At 40.3% G+C, this 18,844-nt stretch overlaps 1 protein-coding gene across 1 annotated transcript in view; it reads left to right on the top strand.

Moving 5' to 3' along the window:
* Positions 1-18,844, top strand: part of LOC128656102 (serotransferrin-B) — a 132,635-nt gene that overhangs the window by 100,129 nt on the left and 13,662 nt on the right. Inside the window, exons 13-14 of the mRNA XM_053709799.1 lie at positions 3,528-3,657; positions 13,062-13,126. Coding sequence (XP_053565774.1) covers positions 3,528-3,657; positions 13,062-13,126 — 195 coding nt within the window. The remainder of the gene's footprint in view (positions 1-3,527; positions 3,658-13,061; positions 13,127-18,844) is intronic.

Genomic DNA, 18,844 nt, shown 5'->3' with positions numbered 1-18,844 from the left:
GCTACCATGAATTCATTAGATCTGGTCATTATAAAAGCATATTACATACAAAACAGCACATCTTTATGAGTGCTCTTGGAACAATGACAAATTCAAATTAACATAATATTGACAGAAAAATCACTTACATTCTGTCCACTTCAATAGCAAAACACTCAAAGTAATAGTGTGTACAAAAAACACACAAAGTAAAACATATATACACGGGCAGGGGCGTAACTACTGGGGATGCAGAGTACGCAACTTCTACCTAGCCCTGGTGGTCCCCCCCTCCGGGGGCCCAGCTGCCTTCAGCACAAACTTAGCTTAGCTTAGAACTTATTGGCACCTTTGGCATGCACATTGGCTCCTGACTGCATGTGTTTTCTCTGCAAAGGCTAAAAAATTTCTGAGCTCCCATAAATATGTAGATGGCTGAGCTCTTAATTGATTGACTATCCATTGTGGCACTAGGGAGAACTTTATCGGAATTTCCTTTGTTTTAGTTTTATACTGCCCTATACATTCATTGCCTTCAAAATTGTACTTGCTCATATAAATCTTTATGACACTGAATTTAGTCTCTTCTTATGGCTAGATCTATTTTTATTCAGAATCTTGTGTTGCTTGTAGTTTTTAGAAACTATTGGTGTACACTAATAAGAATTACCCACTTGCTGATGCTTTGGTATTATAGAACTTAAGATGACCAGGGATCCCTATTATCTATTTACTCTTGATATATCTTTATAGCTATGTCATCTATACCTACAGTATATACCTCAAGAGTAAATAGATAATAGAGATTGCTGGTCTGCTTATGAGGGTATTGTGTAAAATCTAATTAACTTGAGCAGCCATATGTGTGTGTGTGTATATATATATATATATATATATATATATATATACATACATAAATATATATCTGTATATATGTGTATATATTTATATAGATTTATAAATATATATATATATATACATAAATATGTGTACATGTGTGTGTATATGTATGTATGAATGTATGTATATACAATATATATATATACAGGGAGTGCATAATTATTAGGCAAGTTGTATTTTTGAGGATTAATTTTATTATTGAACAACAACCATGTTCTCAGTGAACCCAAAAAACTCATTAATATCAAAGCTGAATAGTTTTGGAAGTAGTTTTTAGTTTGTTTTTAGTTATAGCTATTTTAGGGGGATATCTGTGTGTGCAGGTGACTATTACTGTGCATAATTATTAGGCAACTTAACAAAAAACAAATATATACCCATTTCAATTATTTATTTTTACCAGTGAAACCAATATAACATCTCAACATTCACAAATATACATTTCTGACATTCAAAACAAAACAAAAACAAATCAGTGACCAATATAGCCACCTTTCTTTGCAAGGACACTCAAAAGCCTGCCATCCATGGATTCTGTCAGTGTTTTGATCTGTTCACCATCAACATTGCGTGCAGCAGCAACCACAGCCTCCCAGACACTGTTCAGAGAGGTGTACTGTTTTCCCTCCTTGTAAATCTCACATTTGATGATGGACCACAGGTTCTCAATGGGGTTCAGATCAGGTGAACAAGGAGGCCATGCCATTAGATTTTCTTCTTTTATACCCTTTCTTGCCAGCCACGCTGTGGAGTACTTGGACGCGTGTGATGGAGCATTGTCCTGCATGAAAATCATGTTTTTCTTGAAGGATGCAGACTTCTTCCTGTACCACTGCTTGAAGAAGGTGTCTTCCAGAAACTGGCAGTAGGACTGGGAGTTGAGCTTGACTCCATCCTCAACCCGAAAAGGCCCCACAAGCTCATCTTTGATGATTCCAGCCCAAACCAGTACTCCACCTCCACCTTGCTGGCGTCTGAGTCGGACTGGAGCTCTCTGCCCTTTACCAATCCAGCCACGGGCCCATCCATCTGGCCCATCAAGACTCACTCTCATTTTATCAGTCCATAAAACCTTAGAAAAATCAGTCTTGAGATATTTCTTGGCCCAGTCTTGACGTTTCAGCTTGTGTGTCTTGTTCAGTGGTGGCCGTCTTTCAGCCTTTCTTACCTTGGCCATGTCTCTGAGTATTGCACACCTTGTGCTTTTGGGCACTCCAGTGATGTTGCAGCTCTGAAATATGGCCAAACTGGTGGCAAGTGGCATCTTGGCAGCTGCATGCTTGACTTTTCTCAGTTCATGGGCAGTTATTTTGCGCCTTGGTTTTTCCACACGCTTCTTGCGACCCTGTTGACTATTTTGAATGAAACGCTTGATTGTTCGATGATCACGCTTCAGAAGCTTTGCAATTTTAAGAGTGCTGCATCCCTCTGCAAGATATCTCACTATTTTTGACTTTTCTGAGCCTGTCAAGTCCTTCTTTTGACCCATTTTGCCAAAGGAAAGGAAGTTGCCTAATAATTATGCACACCTGATATAGGGTGTTGATGTCATTAGATCACACCCCCTCTCATTACAGAGATACACATCACCTAATATGCTTAATTGGTAGTAGGCTTTCGAGCCTATACAGCTTGGAGTAAGACAACATGCATAAAGAGGATGATGTGGTCAAAATACTCATTTGCCTAATAATTCTGCACTCCCTGTATATATATATATATATATATATATATATATATATATATATATATATCAACCATACAAACTGTGCCAGCTAGTACACTCTCCAGCGGCATATCTTGTGAAATATTAATATTGCAGAAGCCATATGTGTGTATGCACATAGGTGACTGTGGGTCCTTATGAATGTCTATGACCCTGGGGAGGGGGGGGCCGGGGCCTATATGGATTCTTGCACCGGGGCCCATGAGTTTCTAGTTACGCCTCTGTAAACGGTTGAAAAAAGAAACAAACTCTATAAATTTGGATATATTATCACAAGGATAGTTATAAAAGCATCTCTTCAAAAAATACATTGTACAATTGAATAAGTTGCATCAGGTAGGACACTAGAAAAAGGCATCTAGGAATACTGGCACAGACTGAGGAAGAAGATAGATTTTAAAACTTTAAACCTAGCAAAACAAACTGAGGCTAAGGGGTAGATTTATTAAGAGGCGAGCGGACATGATTCGGGGTAACGAATCATGTCCTATCGATCTCGCTGAATGCTGACAGCATATGCTGTCAGCATTTAACATTGCACAAGCATTTCTAGTGAAATGCTTGTGCAATGCCGCCCCCTGCTCACTGGGGCCAATCAGCCGCTGGCAGGGGCTGTCAATCATCCCGATTAGATCAGGATGCTTTCAATCCATCACCTAAAAGCCTGAAACGATGGTGTTCCGAAGCAGCATCTGCTGCTTAATAAATGGAGAACTCAGGGTCAAGTGAGAAAATAGGGTAAGACTTTAATTGATGTTGGTTGACGTAATGGATAACAAATGAGTTATGATAAAAACACCAATGTTATCTTCATGAGAAAACAGAAATATTCTTTTTTTTATTGAAAAATGTGTTATACTGGGTATAGCAGGAAAACGTTTACTTCCGCATGACCTGATGATACATTTGCATTTTGTGGCAGGGGCATTCTTCAGCAAGAGCTGTGCTCCTGGAGCCGATGTGAATTCAAACCTCTGCAAATTATGCATTGGAAAGCCGAAATGTGCTGAGAATTCAAAAGAACAATACTACGGATACTCAGGAGCCTTCAGGTAATGGGGACTCATTTTATCTACAGTCACCAAATTACAGGAATGTAGCATAGTTGTGTATAGACCACATAAACAATTCATCAAAGCTCTTAACTCTATCAAATGAAGATTTCATACCCCTAGCTGCTATCACATTTCCAGTCAAGTTAATCCTTGTACTTCTCAGTAATAACTATTAAGGTTTGATTATAGTGTTTGGCATTCTTTTATTTTTAAATAAATAAATAAATTTTGTCTTGTTTCTTACAACTATTGTATAATTGGTGTTTTACTCGTATCAATTGTAGCCATGGACAGCACTAAGGAATGTTGGAGCTTTATAAATAAAGTATAATATATATATACAGTATATATACTGTGTGTGAATATATATATATATATATATATATATATCCATGTGTATCTGTACTCACAATACAGTTGGGTCATCAACTAGGGTGCAAAGTCAGTAGCAATCACAGTCTATTTCAATTAAGGACACCACAATAAATAATTAATTTTATATCTTAATCCAGCGAGTGCAGTCCTTGATTGAAATAGACTATACAGTATCTCACAAAAGTGAGTACACCCCTCACATTTTTGTAAATATTTTATTATATCTTTCCATGTGACAACACTGAAGAATTTACACTTTGCTACAATGTAAAGTAGTGAGTGTACAGACTGTATAACAGTGTCCCCTCAAAATAACTCAACACACATCCATTAATATCTAAACCGTTGGCAACAAAAGTGAGTACACCCCTAAGTGGAAATGTCCAAATTGGGCCCAATTAGCCATTTTCCCTCCCCGGTGTCATGTGACTTGTTAGTGTTACAAGGTCTCAGGTGTGAATGGGGAGCAGGTGTGTTAAATTTGGTGTTATCACTCTCACAATCTCTCATACTGGTCACTAGAAGTTCAACATGGCACCTCATTGCAAAGAACTCTCTGAGGATCTGAAAAAAAGAATTTTTGCTCTACATGAAGATGGCCTAGGCTATAAGAAGATTGCCAAGACCCTGAAACTTAGCTGCAGCACGGTGGGCAAGACCATACAGTGCTTTCACAGGACAGGTTCCACTCAGAACAGGCCTCGCCATGATCAACCAAAGAAGTGGAGTGCACATGCTCAGTGTCATATCCAGAGGTTGTCTTTGGGAAATAGACGTATGAGTGCTGCCAGCATTGCTGCAGGGGTTGAAGGGGTGGGGGGTCAGCTTGTCAGTGCTCAGACCATATGCCGCACACTGCATCAAATTGGTCTGCATGTCTGTTGCCCCAGAAGGAAGTCTCTTCTAAAGATGATGCACAAGAAAGCCCGCAAACAGTTTGCTGAAGACAAGCAGACTAAGGACATGGATTACTGGAACCATGTCCTGTGGTCCGATGAGACCAAGATAAACTTCTTTGGTTCAGATGGTGTCAAGCGTGTGTGGCAGCAACCAGGTGAGCAGTACAAAGACAAGTGTGTCTTGCCTACAGTCAAGCATGGTGGTGGGAGTGTCATGGTCTGGGCCTGCATGAGTGCTGTCGGCACTGGGGAGCTACAGTTCATTGAGGGAACCATGAATGCCAACATGTGCTGTGGCATACTGATCCCCTTCCTTCGGAGACTGGGCCGCAGGGCAGTATTTCAACATGATAACGACCCCAAACACACCTCCAAGACGACCACTGCCTTGCTAAAGAAGCTGAGGGTAAAGGTGATGGACTGGCCAAGCATGTCTCCAGACTTAAACCCTATTGAGCATCTGTGGGGCATCCTCAAATGGAAGTTGGGGGAGCGCAAGGTCTCTAACATCCACCAGCTTTGTGATGTCATCATGGAGGAGTGGAAGAGGACTCCAGTGGCAACCTGTGAAGCTCTAGTGAACTCCATGCCCAAGAGGGTTAAGGAAGTGCTGGAAAATGATGGTGGCCACACAAAAAATTGACACTTTGGGACCAATTTGGACATTTCCACTTAGGGGTGTACTCACTTTTGTTGCCAATGGTTTAGACATTAATGGCTGTGTGTTGAGTTATTTTGAGGGGACAGCAAATTTACACTGTCATACCGACTGTACACTCAATACTTTACATTGTAGCTAAGTGTCATTTCTTCAGTGTAGTCACATGAAAAGATATAATAAAATATTTTCACTTTTGTGAGATACTGTATGTATATATATTTCTCCTGTTAAGTGTAGTCAGTCCACGGGTCATCCATTACTTATGGAATATTTCTCTTCCTAACAGGAAACTGCAAGAGAATTACCCAGCAGAGCTTGCTATATAGCTCCTCCCCTCACCCATCATACTCAGTCATTCTCTTGCAGCCTAACAGATAGGAAGCTGTGAGAGATCTGTGGTGTTTTTTAACTTAGTTTATTTCTACAATCAAAAGTTTGTTATTTTTAAATGGCACCGGAGTGTGCTGTTTATTCTCAGGCAGCATTAGAAGAAGAATCTGCCTGGGTTTCTTTCTATGGTCTTAGCAGACGTAACTAAGACCCACTGGCTGTTCTCATCTGAGGAAAAGTGAGGTAACTTCAGAGAAGGGGAATAGCATGCAGGGTCCCCCTGCAACAAAGAGGTATGTGCAGTAAATTATTTTCTGAGGAATGGAATTGACTGAGAAAATACTGCTGATACCATTGTAAAGTAAGTTCAGCCTTAAATGCAGCGATAGCGACTGGTATCAGGCTGATGTGTGTGTGTGTGTGCACTGAATGTATTTTCTAAGGAATGGAATTGACTCTGAAAATACTGTTAATACTGAAATAATGTATGAGCCTTAACTGCAGTAAAAGCGACTGGTAGCAGGCTTGTAAATAATAATACATAACTTTTAAATGTATGTTTAAAACGTTTACTGGCTTGTTAATCGTTTTTTGTGAGGTACTTGGTGATAAAACTTATTGGGGCTTGATTTTTACCACATGGCCATTTTTGTTTTCTGCATAGAAACAGTTTCTGAGCTTCCCCACTGTTGTAATATGAGTGGGAGGGGCCTATTTTAGCGCTTTTTTGCGCAGTAAAAATTCAGTCACGATCTGTCTACTTCATCCTCCATGATCCAGATCGTCTCTAGAGAGCTCAGGGGTCTTCAAAATCCATTTTGAGGGAGGTAATCAGTCACAGTGGTCCTGTGACAGTGTATTTGACTGTGAGAAAAACGTTAATTATATAATTGTTATCCGTTTTTGGGTACTAAGGGGTTAATCATCCATTTGCTGGTGGGTGCAATCCTTTGCTAACTTAATACATTTACTGTGAAAATTTGGTTGCTATAACTATTTTTGATCATTGTTATTTCAACTGTGTCAGTTTTTCTGTGCTTCTTAAAGGCACAGTAACGTTTTTTACATTGCTTGTAAATTAATTTTGAAAAGTATTTCCAAGTTTGCTAGTCTCATTGCTAGTTTGTTTAAACATGTCTGACTCAGATGAATCTCTTTGTTCACTATGTTTAAAGGCCAATGTGGAGCCCAATAGAAATTTGTGTACCAATTGCATTGATGCTACTTTGAATAAAAGTCAATCTTTACATGTAAAGAAATTATCACCAGACGACGAGGGGGAAGTTATGCCGACTAACTCTCCTCACGTGTCAGTACCTGCGCCTCCCGCTCAGGAGGTGCGTGATTTTGTGGCGCCAAGTACATCAGGGAGGCCCTTACAAATCACTTTGCAAGACATGGCTACTGTTATGACAGAAGTATTATCTAAGTTGCTAGATTTAAGAGGCAAGCGCGATAGCTCTGGGTTAAGGATAGAGCGCGCGGATGAGATGAGAGCCATGTCAGATACTGCGTCACAGTTTGCAGAACGTGAGGACGGAGAGCTTCATTCTGTGGGTGACGGATCTGATCCAGGGAGACTGGATTCAGAGATTTCCAATTTTAAATTTAAGCTAGAGAACCTCCGCACATTGCTAGGGGAGGTATTAGCGGCTCTGAATGATTGTAACACGGTTGCAATTCCAGAGAAATTATGTAGGTTGGATAAATACTATGCGGTACCGATGTATACTGACGTATTTCCTATACCAAAAAGGCTTACAGAGATTATTAGCAAGGAGTGGGATAGACCTGGTGTGCCTTTTACCCCTCCTCCCATATTTAGGAAAATGTTTCCTATTGACGCCACCACACGAGACTTATGGCAGACGGTCCCTAAGGTGGAGGGAGCAGTTTCTACTTTAGCTAAGCGTACCACTATCCCGGTGGAGGATAGTTGTGCCTTTTCAGATCCAATGGATAAAAAATTAGAGGGTTACCTTAAGAAAATGTTTGTTCAACAAGGTTTTATTTTACAGCCCCTTGCATGCATTGCGCCTGTCACTGCTGCGGCAGCATTCTGGTTTGAGTCTCTGGAAGAGGCCATTCGCTCAGCTCCATTGGATGAAATAATGAACAAGCTTAAAACACTTAAGCTAGCTAACGCATTTGTTTCTGATGCCGTTGTGCATTTAACCAAACTTACGGCTAAGAACTCCGGATTCGCCATCCAAGCCCGCAGAGCGCTATGGCTTAAATCCTGGTCAGCTGACGTGACTTCTAAATCTAAATTGCTTAATATTCCTTTCAAAGGGCAGACCTTATTCGGGCCCGGCTTGAAAGAAATTATTGCTGACATTACGGGAGGTAAGGGCCATGCTCTACCTCAGGACAGGGCCAAATCAAAGGCCAAACAGTCTAATTTTCGTGCCTTTCGTAACTTCAAGGCAGGAGCAGCATCAGCTTCCTCCACTCCAAAACAGGAAGGAGCTGTTGCTCGTTACAGGCAGGGCTGGAAAGTTAACCAGTCCTGGAACAGGGGCAAGCAGGCCAAGAAAACTGCTGCTGCCCCCAAGACAGCATGAAGAGAGGGCCCCCTATCCGGAAACGGATCTAGTGGGGGGCAGACTTTCTCTCTTCGCCCAGGCTTGGGCAAGAGATGTCCAGGATCCCTGGGCGTTGGAGATCATATCCCAGGGATATCTCCTGGACTTCAAGACTTCTCCTCCACGGGGGAGATTTCATCTTTCAAGGTTATCAGCAAACCAAACAAAGAAAGAGGCGTTTCTACGTTGTGTACAAGACCTCTTACTAATGGGGGTAATCCACCCAGTTCCGCGGACGGAACACGGGCAGGGATTCTATTCAAATCTATTTGTGGTTCCTAAAAAAGAGGGAACCTTCAGACCAATCTTGGACTTAAAAATCCTAAACAAATTTCTAAGAGTTCCATCATTCAAAATGGAGACTATTCGAACCATCCTTCCCATGATCCAAGAGGGTCAGTACATGACCACGGTGGACTTAAAGGATGCCTACCTTCACATACCGATTCACAAGGACCATTACCGGTATTTGAGATTTGCCTTCCTAGACAGGCATTACCAGTTTGTAGCTCTTCCCTTCGGATTAGCTACGGCTCCAAGAATCTTTACAAAAATTCGAGGATCACTTCTGGCGGTACTAAGACCGCGAGGCATAGCGGTGACTCCGTACCTAGACGACATTCTGATACAAGCGTCAAGTTTTCAAACTGCCAAGTCTCATACAGAGATAGTTCTGGCATTTCTGAGGTCGCATGGGTGGAAGGTGAACGTGGAAAAGAGTTCTCTATTACCACTTACAAGAGTTCCCTTTCTAGGGACTCTTATAGATTCTGTAGAGATGAAAATTTACCTGACAGAGACCAGGTTATTAAAATTTCTAAATGCTTGCCGTGTCCTTCACTCCATTCCACACCCGTCAGTAGCTCAGTGCATGGAAGTAATCGGCTTAATGGTAGCGGCAATGGAGATAGTACCATTTGCGCGCCTGCATCTCAGACCGCTGCAATTGTGCATGCTAAGTCAGTGGAACGGGGATTACTCAGATTTGTCCCCCCTACTAAATCTGGATCAAGAGACCAGAGATTCTCTTCTATGGTGGCTTTCTCGGCCACATCTGTCCAAGGGGATGACCTTTCGCAGGCCAGATTGGACGATTGTAACAACAGACGCCAGCCTTCTAGACTGGGGAGCAGTCTGGAATTCCCTGAAAGCTCAGGGATTATGGACTCAGGAGGAGAAACTCCTCCCAATAAATATTCTGGAGTTAAGAGCAATATTCAATGCTCTCCTAGCTTGGCCTCAGTTAACAACTCTGAGGTTAATCAGATTTCAGTCGGACAACATCACGACTGTGGCTTACATCAACCATCAAGGGGGAACCAGAAGTTCCCTAGCGATGTTGGAAGTCTCAAAGATAATTCGCTGGGCAGAGTCTCACTCTTGCCACCTGTCAGCGATCTACATCCCAGGCGTGGAGAACTGGGAGGCGGATTTTCTAAGTCGCCAGACTTTTCATCCGGGAGAGTGGGAACTTCATCCGGAGGTCTTTGCTCAACTGGTTCATCGTTGGGGCAAACCAGATCTGGATCTCATGGCGTCTCGTCAGAACGCCAAGCTTCCTTGTTACGGATCCAGGTCCAGGGACCCGGGAGCGGTGCTGATAGATGCTCTGACAGCCCCTTGGGTCTTCAACATGGCTTATGTGTTTCCACCATTCCCAATGCTTCCTCGTTTGATTGCCAAGATCAAACAAGAGAGAGCTTTGGTGATTCTGATAGCGCCTGCGTGGCCACGCAGGACCTGGTATGCAGACCTTGTGGACATGTCGTCCTGTCCACCGTGGTCTCTGCCTCTGAGACAGGACCTTCTAATTCAGGGTCCTTTCAAACATCCAAATCTAATTTCTCTGAGGCTGACTGCATGGAGATTGAACGCTTGATTCTATCAAAGCGTGGTTTCTCGGAGTCGGTTATTGATACCTTAATACAGGCTAGGAAGCCTGTTACCAGAAAAATTTACCATAAAATATGGCGTAAATATTTACATTGGTGCGAATCCAAGAGTTACTCATGGAGTAAGGTTAGGATTCCTAGGATATTGTCCTTTCTACAAGAGGGTTTAGAAAAGGGCTTATCTACTAGTTCGTTAAAGGGACAGATTTCTGCTCTGTCTATTCTTCTACACAAACGTCTGGCTGAAGTTCCAGACGTTCAGGCTTTCTGTCAGGCTTTAACTAGGATTAAGCCTGTGTTTAAGTCTGTTGCTCCGCCGTGGAGCTTAAACTTAGTTCTTAATGTTCTTCAAGGCGTTCCATTTGAACCCCTTCATTCCATTGATATCAAGTTGTTATCTTGGAAAGTTCTGTTTTTGATGGCTATTTCCTCGGCTCGAAGAGTCTCTGAGTTATCTGCCTTACATTGTGATTCTCCTTATCTGATTTTCCATTCAGACAAGGTAGTTCTGCGTACTAAACCTGGGTTCTTACCTAAGGTAGTTACTAACAAGAATATCAATCAAGAGATTGTTGTTCCATCTCTGTGTCCTAACCCTTCTTCAAAGAAGGAACGACTTTTGCATAATCTGGACGTAGTCCGTGCCCTGAAATTCTATTTGCAGGCAACTAAGGATTTTCGTCAAACTTCTTCCCTGTTTGTCGTTTACTCTGGACAGAGGAGAGGTCAAAAGGCTTCGGCTACCTCTCTCTCTTTTTGGCTTCGTAGCATAATACGATTAGCCTATGAGACTGCTGGACAGCAGCCTCCTGAAAGGATTACAGCTCATTCTACTAGAGCTGTGGCTTCCACCTGGGCCTTTAAAAATGAGGCCTCTGTTGAACAGATTTGCAAGGCTGCGACTTGGTCTTCGCTTCACACTTTTTCAAAATTTTACAAATTTGACACTTTTGCTTCCTCGGAGGCTATTTTTGGGAGAAAGGTACTTCAGGCAGTGGTTCCTTCTGTTTAATGTTCCTGCCTTGTCCCTCCCTTCATCCGTGTACTTTAGCTTTGGTATTGGTATTCCATAAGTAATGGATGACCCGTGGACTGACTACACTTAACAGGAGAAAACATAATTTATGCTTACCTGATAAATTCCTTTCTCCTGTAGTGTAGTCAGTCCACGGCCCGCCCTGTTTTTACGGCAGGTCTAATTTTAATTAAACTCCAGTCACCACTGTACCCTATGGTTCCTCCTTTCTCGTATGCTTGGTCGAATGACTGAGTATGATGGGTGAGGGGAGGAGCTATATAGCAAGCTCTGCTGGGTAATTCTCTTGCAGTTTCCTGTTAGGAAGAGAAATATTCCATAAGTAATGGATGACCCGTGGACTGACTACACTACAGGAGAAAGGAATTTATCAGGTAAGCATAAATTATGTTATATATATATATATATATATATATATATATATATATATATATATATATATATATATATACATACATATACACAATATATATATATATATATATACATATATACACACTATATATATATATATATATAAACACACAATATATATATATATATATATATATATATATATATATATATACACACACTCACATATAAGACATTAACATGGTATTTTTAGCACCTAATTACGTTTTACTTTATGCTTTAAATCCTTAAAAGTAAAGAGAAAAAAATGTTGAACCAAATGCGTATCATATGAAAGCTAAGTAAATATAATTATGATCAGCTACTTATTAATTATTATTAATAAGATTATTAATGTGACATAAAAGTGCAAAAAGAAAATGCTTTTGTGCTACAGAATTGTACCATTATGCTATGGCTTGAATGTAATTGTGTGTTCAAATCCTGTAAATGGGGTTACATACATAGTTAAAGTTATAATGCATTAGACCATGTTCTTTTTGCTCTTTTATGTCCTTTTATTTTTAGATTAGAAAAATTATTAGTTTAAGTCAACATCAGAATAACAGTAACAAGATTGAAGTTTGAAATAAATACACACACATTAAATTACCAACAGGGAAATTATCATTGGTTTTTAAATCATGATATTGTAGAGATCTGTGTCATAATATCAGCAGATGATTTAATTACTAATCGTAACTAAAGGGACAGTCTACTCCAGAATTTTTATTTTTAAAAAAGATAGATAATCCCATTATTACCCATTCCCCAGTTTTGCATGACCAACACTTGTATATTAATATACTTAATCTCTGTGATTATCTTGTATCAAAGCCTCTGCAAACTGCCCACTTCTTTTAGTTCTTTTGACAAACATGAATTTTAGCCAATCAGTGCTGATTTCTAGATAACGCCATGTGCGTGAGCACAATGTTATCTATATAGCACACATAATCCCCTCTAGCTGTGAAAAACTGTCAAAATTCCCTGAGATAGGAGGCGACCTTCAAGGTCTTAGAAATTAGCATATGAGTTTTCAACAAATAGTACAGAGAGAACAAAGACAATTTGATGATAAAAATAAATTGGAAAGTTATTTAAAATTACATGCCCTATCTGAATCATGAAAGTTTAATTTTGACTAGATGGTCCCTTTAATAAATCTGTAAGCTCTTGCAACTCCCAATTGCTGTGCAGATTAGGTGGTAACAGTTTTTCTGGTTGCAGGTGTCTGGTGGAGAAAGGAGACGTTGCTTTTGTAAAGCACACCACAGTATTCGAGAACACGAATGGTAACATAATCTTTCAATACTGAGTTCACTGTACTTTAAAGGGACAAATATGCATTTAATTATGATGTAACATTTTCATTTCTTTTTAAGCTTTCCTTTTAGGAAGTTCTGCCCTCCTCCAGTTAAAAGACACATAATCACAGTTGTCTGTGTAGCATTTCATTGCCCCCCAAATCAAGCACCTGTGATTTACTGCTGCATTGGCTGATAGGATAAACAGTTTAAAGGGACAGACAAGTGCACAAAGTAAATGCTCTTTGCTAGAGGGTTTTATTATTTCACTATTGGTTCATATGTCTATAAGGTATGTGCATAATTTTAGCATTAGTTTTTCGTTACTGGAATTAATGCAGAAAAGGGCTGAGGTATGCAGAATTGGGCTCTTTCAGCACTGGATTAGAGTAAAAGTGCAACACACAAATATGTTGTTGCATATTTACTTTATTAAATCTGTCTCCAAAATGAGCTGGATGCCACACACAGTGGTTATTTTTGCCATTCATTTAATTAACGAATAACAAATTCAAAGAAGGAACGTCTATTACACAATCTTGACGTGGTTCGTGCTTTAAAGTTTTATTTACAAGCTACTAAAGATTTTCGTCAAACATCTGCATTGTTTGTTGTCTACTCTGGACAGAGGAGAGGCCAAAAGGCTTCGGCAACTTCTCTTTCTTTTTGGCTAAGAAGTATAATCCGCTTATCTTATGAGACTGCTGGCCAGCAGCCTCCTGAAAGAATTACAGCTCATTCTACTAGAGCGGTAGCTTCCACATGGGCTTTTAAGAATGAGGCTTCTGTTGAACAGATTTGTAAGGCGGCGACTTGGTCTTCGCTTCATACTTTTTCTAAATTCTACAAATTTGATACTTTTGCTTCTTCGGAGGCTATTTTTGGGAGAAAGGTCTTACAGACAGTGGTGCCTTCCGTTTAAGCGCCTGCCTTGTCCCTCCCTTCATCCGTGTCCTATAGCTTTGGTATTGGTATCCCACAAGTAATGGATGATCCGTGGACTGGATACACCTTACAAGAGAAAACAAAATGTATGCTTACCTGATAAATTTATTTCTCTTGTGGTGTATCCAGTCCACGGCCCGCCCTGTCATTTTAAGGCAGGTGTTTTTTTATTTATTTTTAAACTACAGTCATCACTGCACCCTATAGTTTCTCCTTTCTCTTGCTTGTCTTCGGTCAAATGACTGGGGGTGGCAGTTAGGGGAGGAGCTATATAGACAGCTCTGCTGTGGGTGATCCTCTTGCAGCTTCCTGTTGGGAAGGAGAATATCCCACAAGTAATGAATGATCCGTGGACTGGATACACCACAAGAGAAATACATTTATCAGGTAAGCATAAATTTTGTTTTTATAGGTAAGTATTTAGTTTTAAATAGGAATAATTTAGTTAATATTAATATTATTTAGATTTATTTAAATAATAATTAAGTTAGGGGGTGTTAGGGTTAGACTTAGGTTTAGGGGTTAATATATTTAAAATAGGTGGCGGCTGTGTAGGGGGCTCAGATTAGGGGTTAATATATTTAAAATAGGTGGCGGCGGTGTAGGGGGATTAGATTAGGGGTTAATATATTTAAAATAGGTGGCGGTGGGGTAGGGGGCTCACATTAGGGTGTAATATAGTTAATGTAGGTGGCGGCGGGGTAGGGGACTCACATTAGGGGGTAATATAGTTAATGTAGGTAGCAGCGGGGTCCGGGAGCGGCGGTTTAGGGGTTAATATATTTATTATTCGGAGTGAGAGGGGGGATTGCGGATAGAGGGGTATACGTGTCGGGATGATATTTGGGAGGCGTGTTAGACAGTAACGGGAGATTTTAGACTTTAGTTACTTTTTTTATGCGGCGGCAGTTTCTAAAGTGCCGTAAGTCACTGGCGACTCCAGAAATTTGTACTTACGCTGATTTCTGGACATCGCTAGTTTATCCGACTTACGGCACTTTAGGAACTGTCGGCACCGTATATGTGATAGGTCGCTCTGCGAGATGAAACTGTTGCTGCTGTGCATATGTACATATGCTTTCTAACAAAGGATATCAAGAGAACCAGTGTGTTTTAAAATTACATTCTCAATCTGAATTATGAAAGTTTTATTTTTGACTTTCAGGTTCCTTTACAACATGAAAAAACGATTTATTTTGACATAAAAGCCATAATTCCAGGGGATAAATCTGCCCCCTCTTGCCCCTCTACTGGCACCCATGTAAGAGCAACCCATGTGAATAGTATAGACTAGATTACAAGTGGCGTGCTAACTTTTGCACAAGAGCCATTTAAGGATATTGCAGGTGTGTTAATTTGTGCACGTAAAACAAGTTGAAAGTAAATGTCTTCACTTGAGCACAATATAATTTAACGCGGTGACTAAAAACCTTGGGCGCGATCCGATATACGGCGCAGGTTTCGGCGCAAGCGTGGAAACCTGCGCCGCCCGTAGTTTCATCTCGCAGAGCGACCTATCACATATACGGTGCTAACAGTTCCTAAAGTGCCGTAAGTCGGATAAACTAGCGATGTCCAGAAATCAGCGTAAGTACAAATTTCTGGAGTCACCAGTGACTTACGGCACTTTAGAAACTGCTGCCGCATAAAAAAACTAACTAAAGTCTATAATCTCTCGTTACTGTCTAACACGCCTCCCAAATATCATCCCGACACATATACCCCTCTATCCGCAATCCCCCCTCTCACTCCTAATAATAAATATATTAACCCCTAAACCGCCGCTCCCGGACCCCGCCGCTACCTACATTAACTATATTACCCCCTAATGTGAGCCCCCTACCCCGCCGCCACCTACATTAACTATATTACCCCCTAATGTGAGCCCCCTACCCCACCGCCACCTATTTTAAATATATTAACCCCTAATCTAATCCCCCTACACCGCCGCCACCTATTTTAAATATATTAACCCCTAATCTGAGCCCCCTACACAGCCGCCACCTATTTTAAATATATTAACCCCTAAACCTAAGTCTAACCCTAACACCCCCTAACTTAATTATTATTTAAATAAATCTAAATAATATTAATATTAACTAAATTATTCCTATTTAAAACTAAATACTTACCTATAAAAACAAAATTTATGCTTACCTGATAAATGTATTTCTCTTGTGGTGTATCCAGTCCACGGATCATTCATTACTTGTGGGATATTCTCCTTCCCAACAGGAAGCTGCAAGAGGATCACCCACAGCAGAGCTGTCTATATAGCTCCTCCCCTAACTGCCACCCCCAGTCATTCGACCGAAGACAAGCAAGAGAAAGGAGAAACTATAGGGTGCAGTGGTGACTGTAGTTTAAAAATAAATAAAAAAAACACCTGCCTTAAAATGACAGAGCGGGCCGTGGACTGGATACACCACAAGAGAAATAAATTTATCAGGTAAGCATAAATTTTGTTTTCTCTTGTAAGGTGTATCCAGTCCACGGATCATCCATTACTTGTGGGATACCAATACCAAAGCTATAGGACACGGATGAAGGGAGGGACAAGGCAGGCGCTTAAACGGAAGGCACCACTGCCTGTAAGACCTTTCTCCCAAAAATAGCCTTCAAAGAAGCAAAAGTATCAAATTTGTAGAATTTAGAAAAAGTATGAAGCGAAGACCAAGTCGCCGCCTTACAAATCTGTTCAACAGAAGCCTCATTCTTAAAAGCCCATGTGGAAGCTACCGCTCTAGTAGAATGAGCTGTAATTCTTTCAGGAGGCTGCTGGCCAGTAGTGATGTCTCAAACCTAAAATTTTGAATTCAATAGGCAGGCAAACTTTAAAACCTACAAGGACTCTTTCTGGCCACAATAGTGATGAAAAAGTTGTTTCAAGGGTACTAACACCTGGACTGTCGCATGCTGGAGGGGGATCCCTGGCAAAACTCCCATGGAAAATTACATAGTTTATGCAGAGTCTGCTTTTAAGCCATAATGGGCCTAAATCAACTAACATTCCCAAAGTGGCTGTCTCAAAACATCCCGGACAGAAGATAGATTGATAGATAGGATAGATAGATATACATAGATTGATAGTTAGATAGAATCGATAGAAGAGAAATAGATAGATTTGTTAGATATATAATTACCCTAATAAATTCTAATAATTAAACATGCGTTCTTGGACCCAACTAGCTTGTGTTAATTAGTACTTTTCTTAGCACTTTAATCCCTGTTCCCCCCCCCTATCGGGGGTGTTCTATATGGCCTGCCTGATTACCCTGAAAAAATATAATAATAAGACATGCGGTCTGGTACCTATTTTAACTAGGTTGTGTTTTAAGTACTACCATTCTTAGCACTTTAATCTCTGTAACTCCCCCTATTTGGTGAGGTCTATACGGCCTGGATGATTACCCATACAAAATATAATAATAAGACATCTGCTCTTGGTCTGCGACCCATGGTAACTATGTTGTGTTAATTAGTAATGTCCTTCGCATTTTAATAGCTGTTACTCATACTCACCCTATCGGTGGAGGTCTATATGGCCTGCATAATTACCCTTACAAAATATAATAACCAAACATATGCTCTGGGACCCATGGTAAGTAGGTTGTGTTAAGTAGTACTGTTCTTTGCAGTTTAATACCTGTTACAACACCAAATGGTGGCAGGTCTATCTGGCCTTCATGATTAGCTGCACCCAAACCCCAAAAAAAGCTGAGTGGTCTTAGACTAACACCCATGGCTAACTCGGTTGTTTCAATTAGTACTATTCTTAGCACTTTCATCCCTGTTACGGGTGGTCTACATGGCCATCATGATTAGCCGAACAAAATACTACAATCCAACCTTTGCTCAGTCTTCATAGGCCCTTCATTGGCTGTATTTTGATAGTACAGTTCTTATTATTTTTATAGCTGATACAACACCGAATGGTGGCAGCTCTATATGGAAATTTAAAGAAAAAGGTTAAGCACATACATATGAGTCGTGGCTGATAGCCTTGGAAGGGCAGCTATTAAAAACAGTAGGCTCTGTAAGTCGGATACACACACGCCTGATAGAAAATACTATTAGATTACACTAGAAAAATGATTGAAATTATTTTTTGGGGGGGGAAATTAAAAAAAAGGTTAAACACATATGAGTCGTGGCTCATAGACTAGGGAGGGCAGCAAGTAAACACAGTAGGCTCTGTATGTCAGCAAAACACACAGGCCGGATAGAAAATTATATTAGATTACACTAGCAAACAAATTTAAACTTTTTTTTTTATATATTAAAATTAAGGTGAAGAAGAATAGATATGAGTGCTGGGTGGCTGCCTGGCACAGACCAATTAACCAAAAGACTGAAAAAAAATGAGGTATATTAATGCTGAGTGAGCCTGACAGACACAGGCCTGATAGTAAATGTAATTAGATTACACTAGCAAAATATATATATATTTTTTTTTTTTAAATTTAAAATAATGTTATAAACGGATATTAACACTGGTGGCTGCTGGCTGGCACAGAGCAATGAACCAGAGTATATGCTGTGTGACACTGGCCTGATAGAAAATGAAAAAAAATTACACTAGAAAAATAATTACATTTTTTGGTTAGTTAAATTTAAACTAATGTTGTTAGGGAGATATCAGTGGTGGCAGTAATCACAGCATATGCTGTGAGACTTAAACACACAGCCTGAAAGCCAGGCAAATGCTAATAAAAAAAAAAACGAAAAAAAAAAAAAACGGCACGAAATATAGCCCTAAAA

This window comes from Bombina bombina, chromosome 4 (genome assembly GCF_027579735.1).
Source record: "Bombina bombina isolate aBomBom1 chromosome 4, aBomBom1.pri, whole genome shotgun sequence".
In the NCBI taxonomy this organism is placed as follows: Eukaryota; Metazoa; Chordata; class Amphibia; order Anura; family Bombinatoridae; genus Bombina; species Bombina bombina.
Note: the sequence above shows the minus strand (reverse complement) of the source record. Positions and strands in the feature narration are given on the sequence as shown.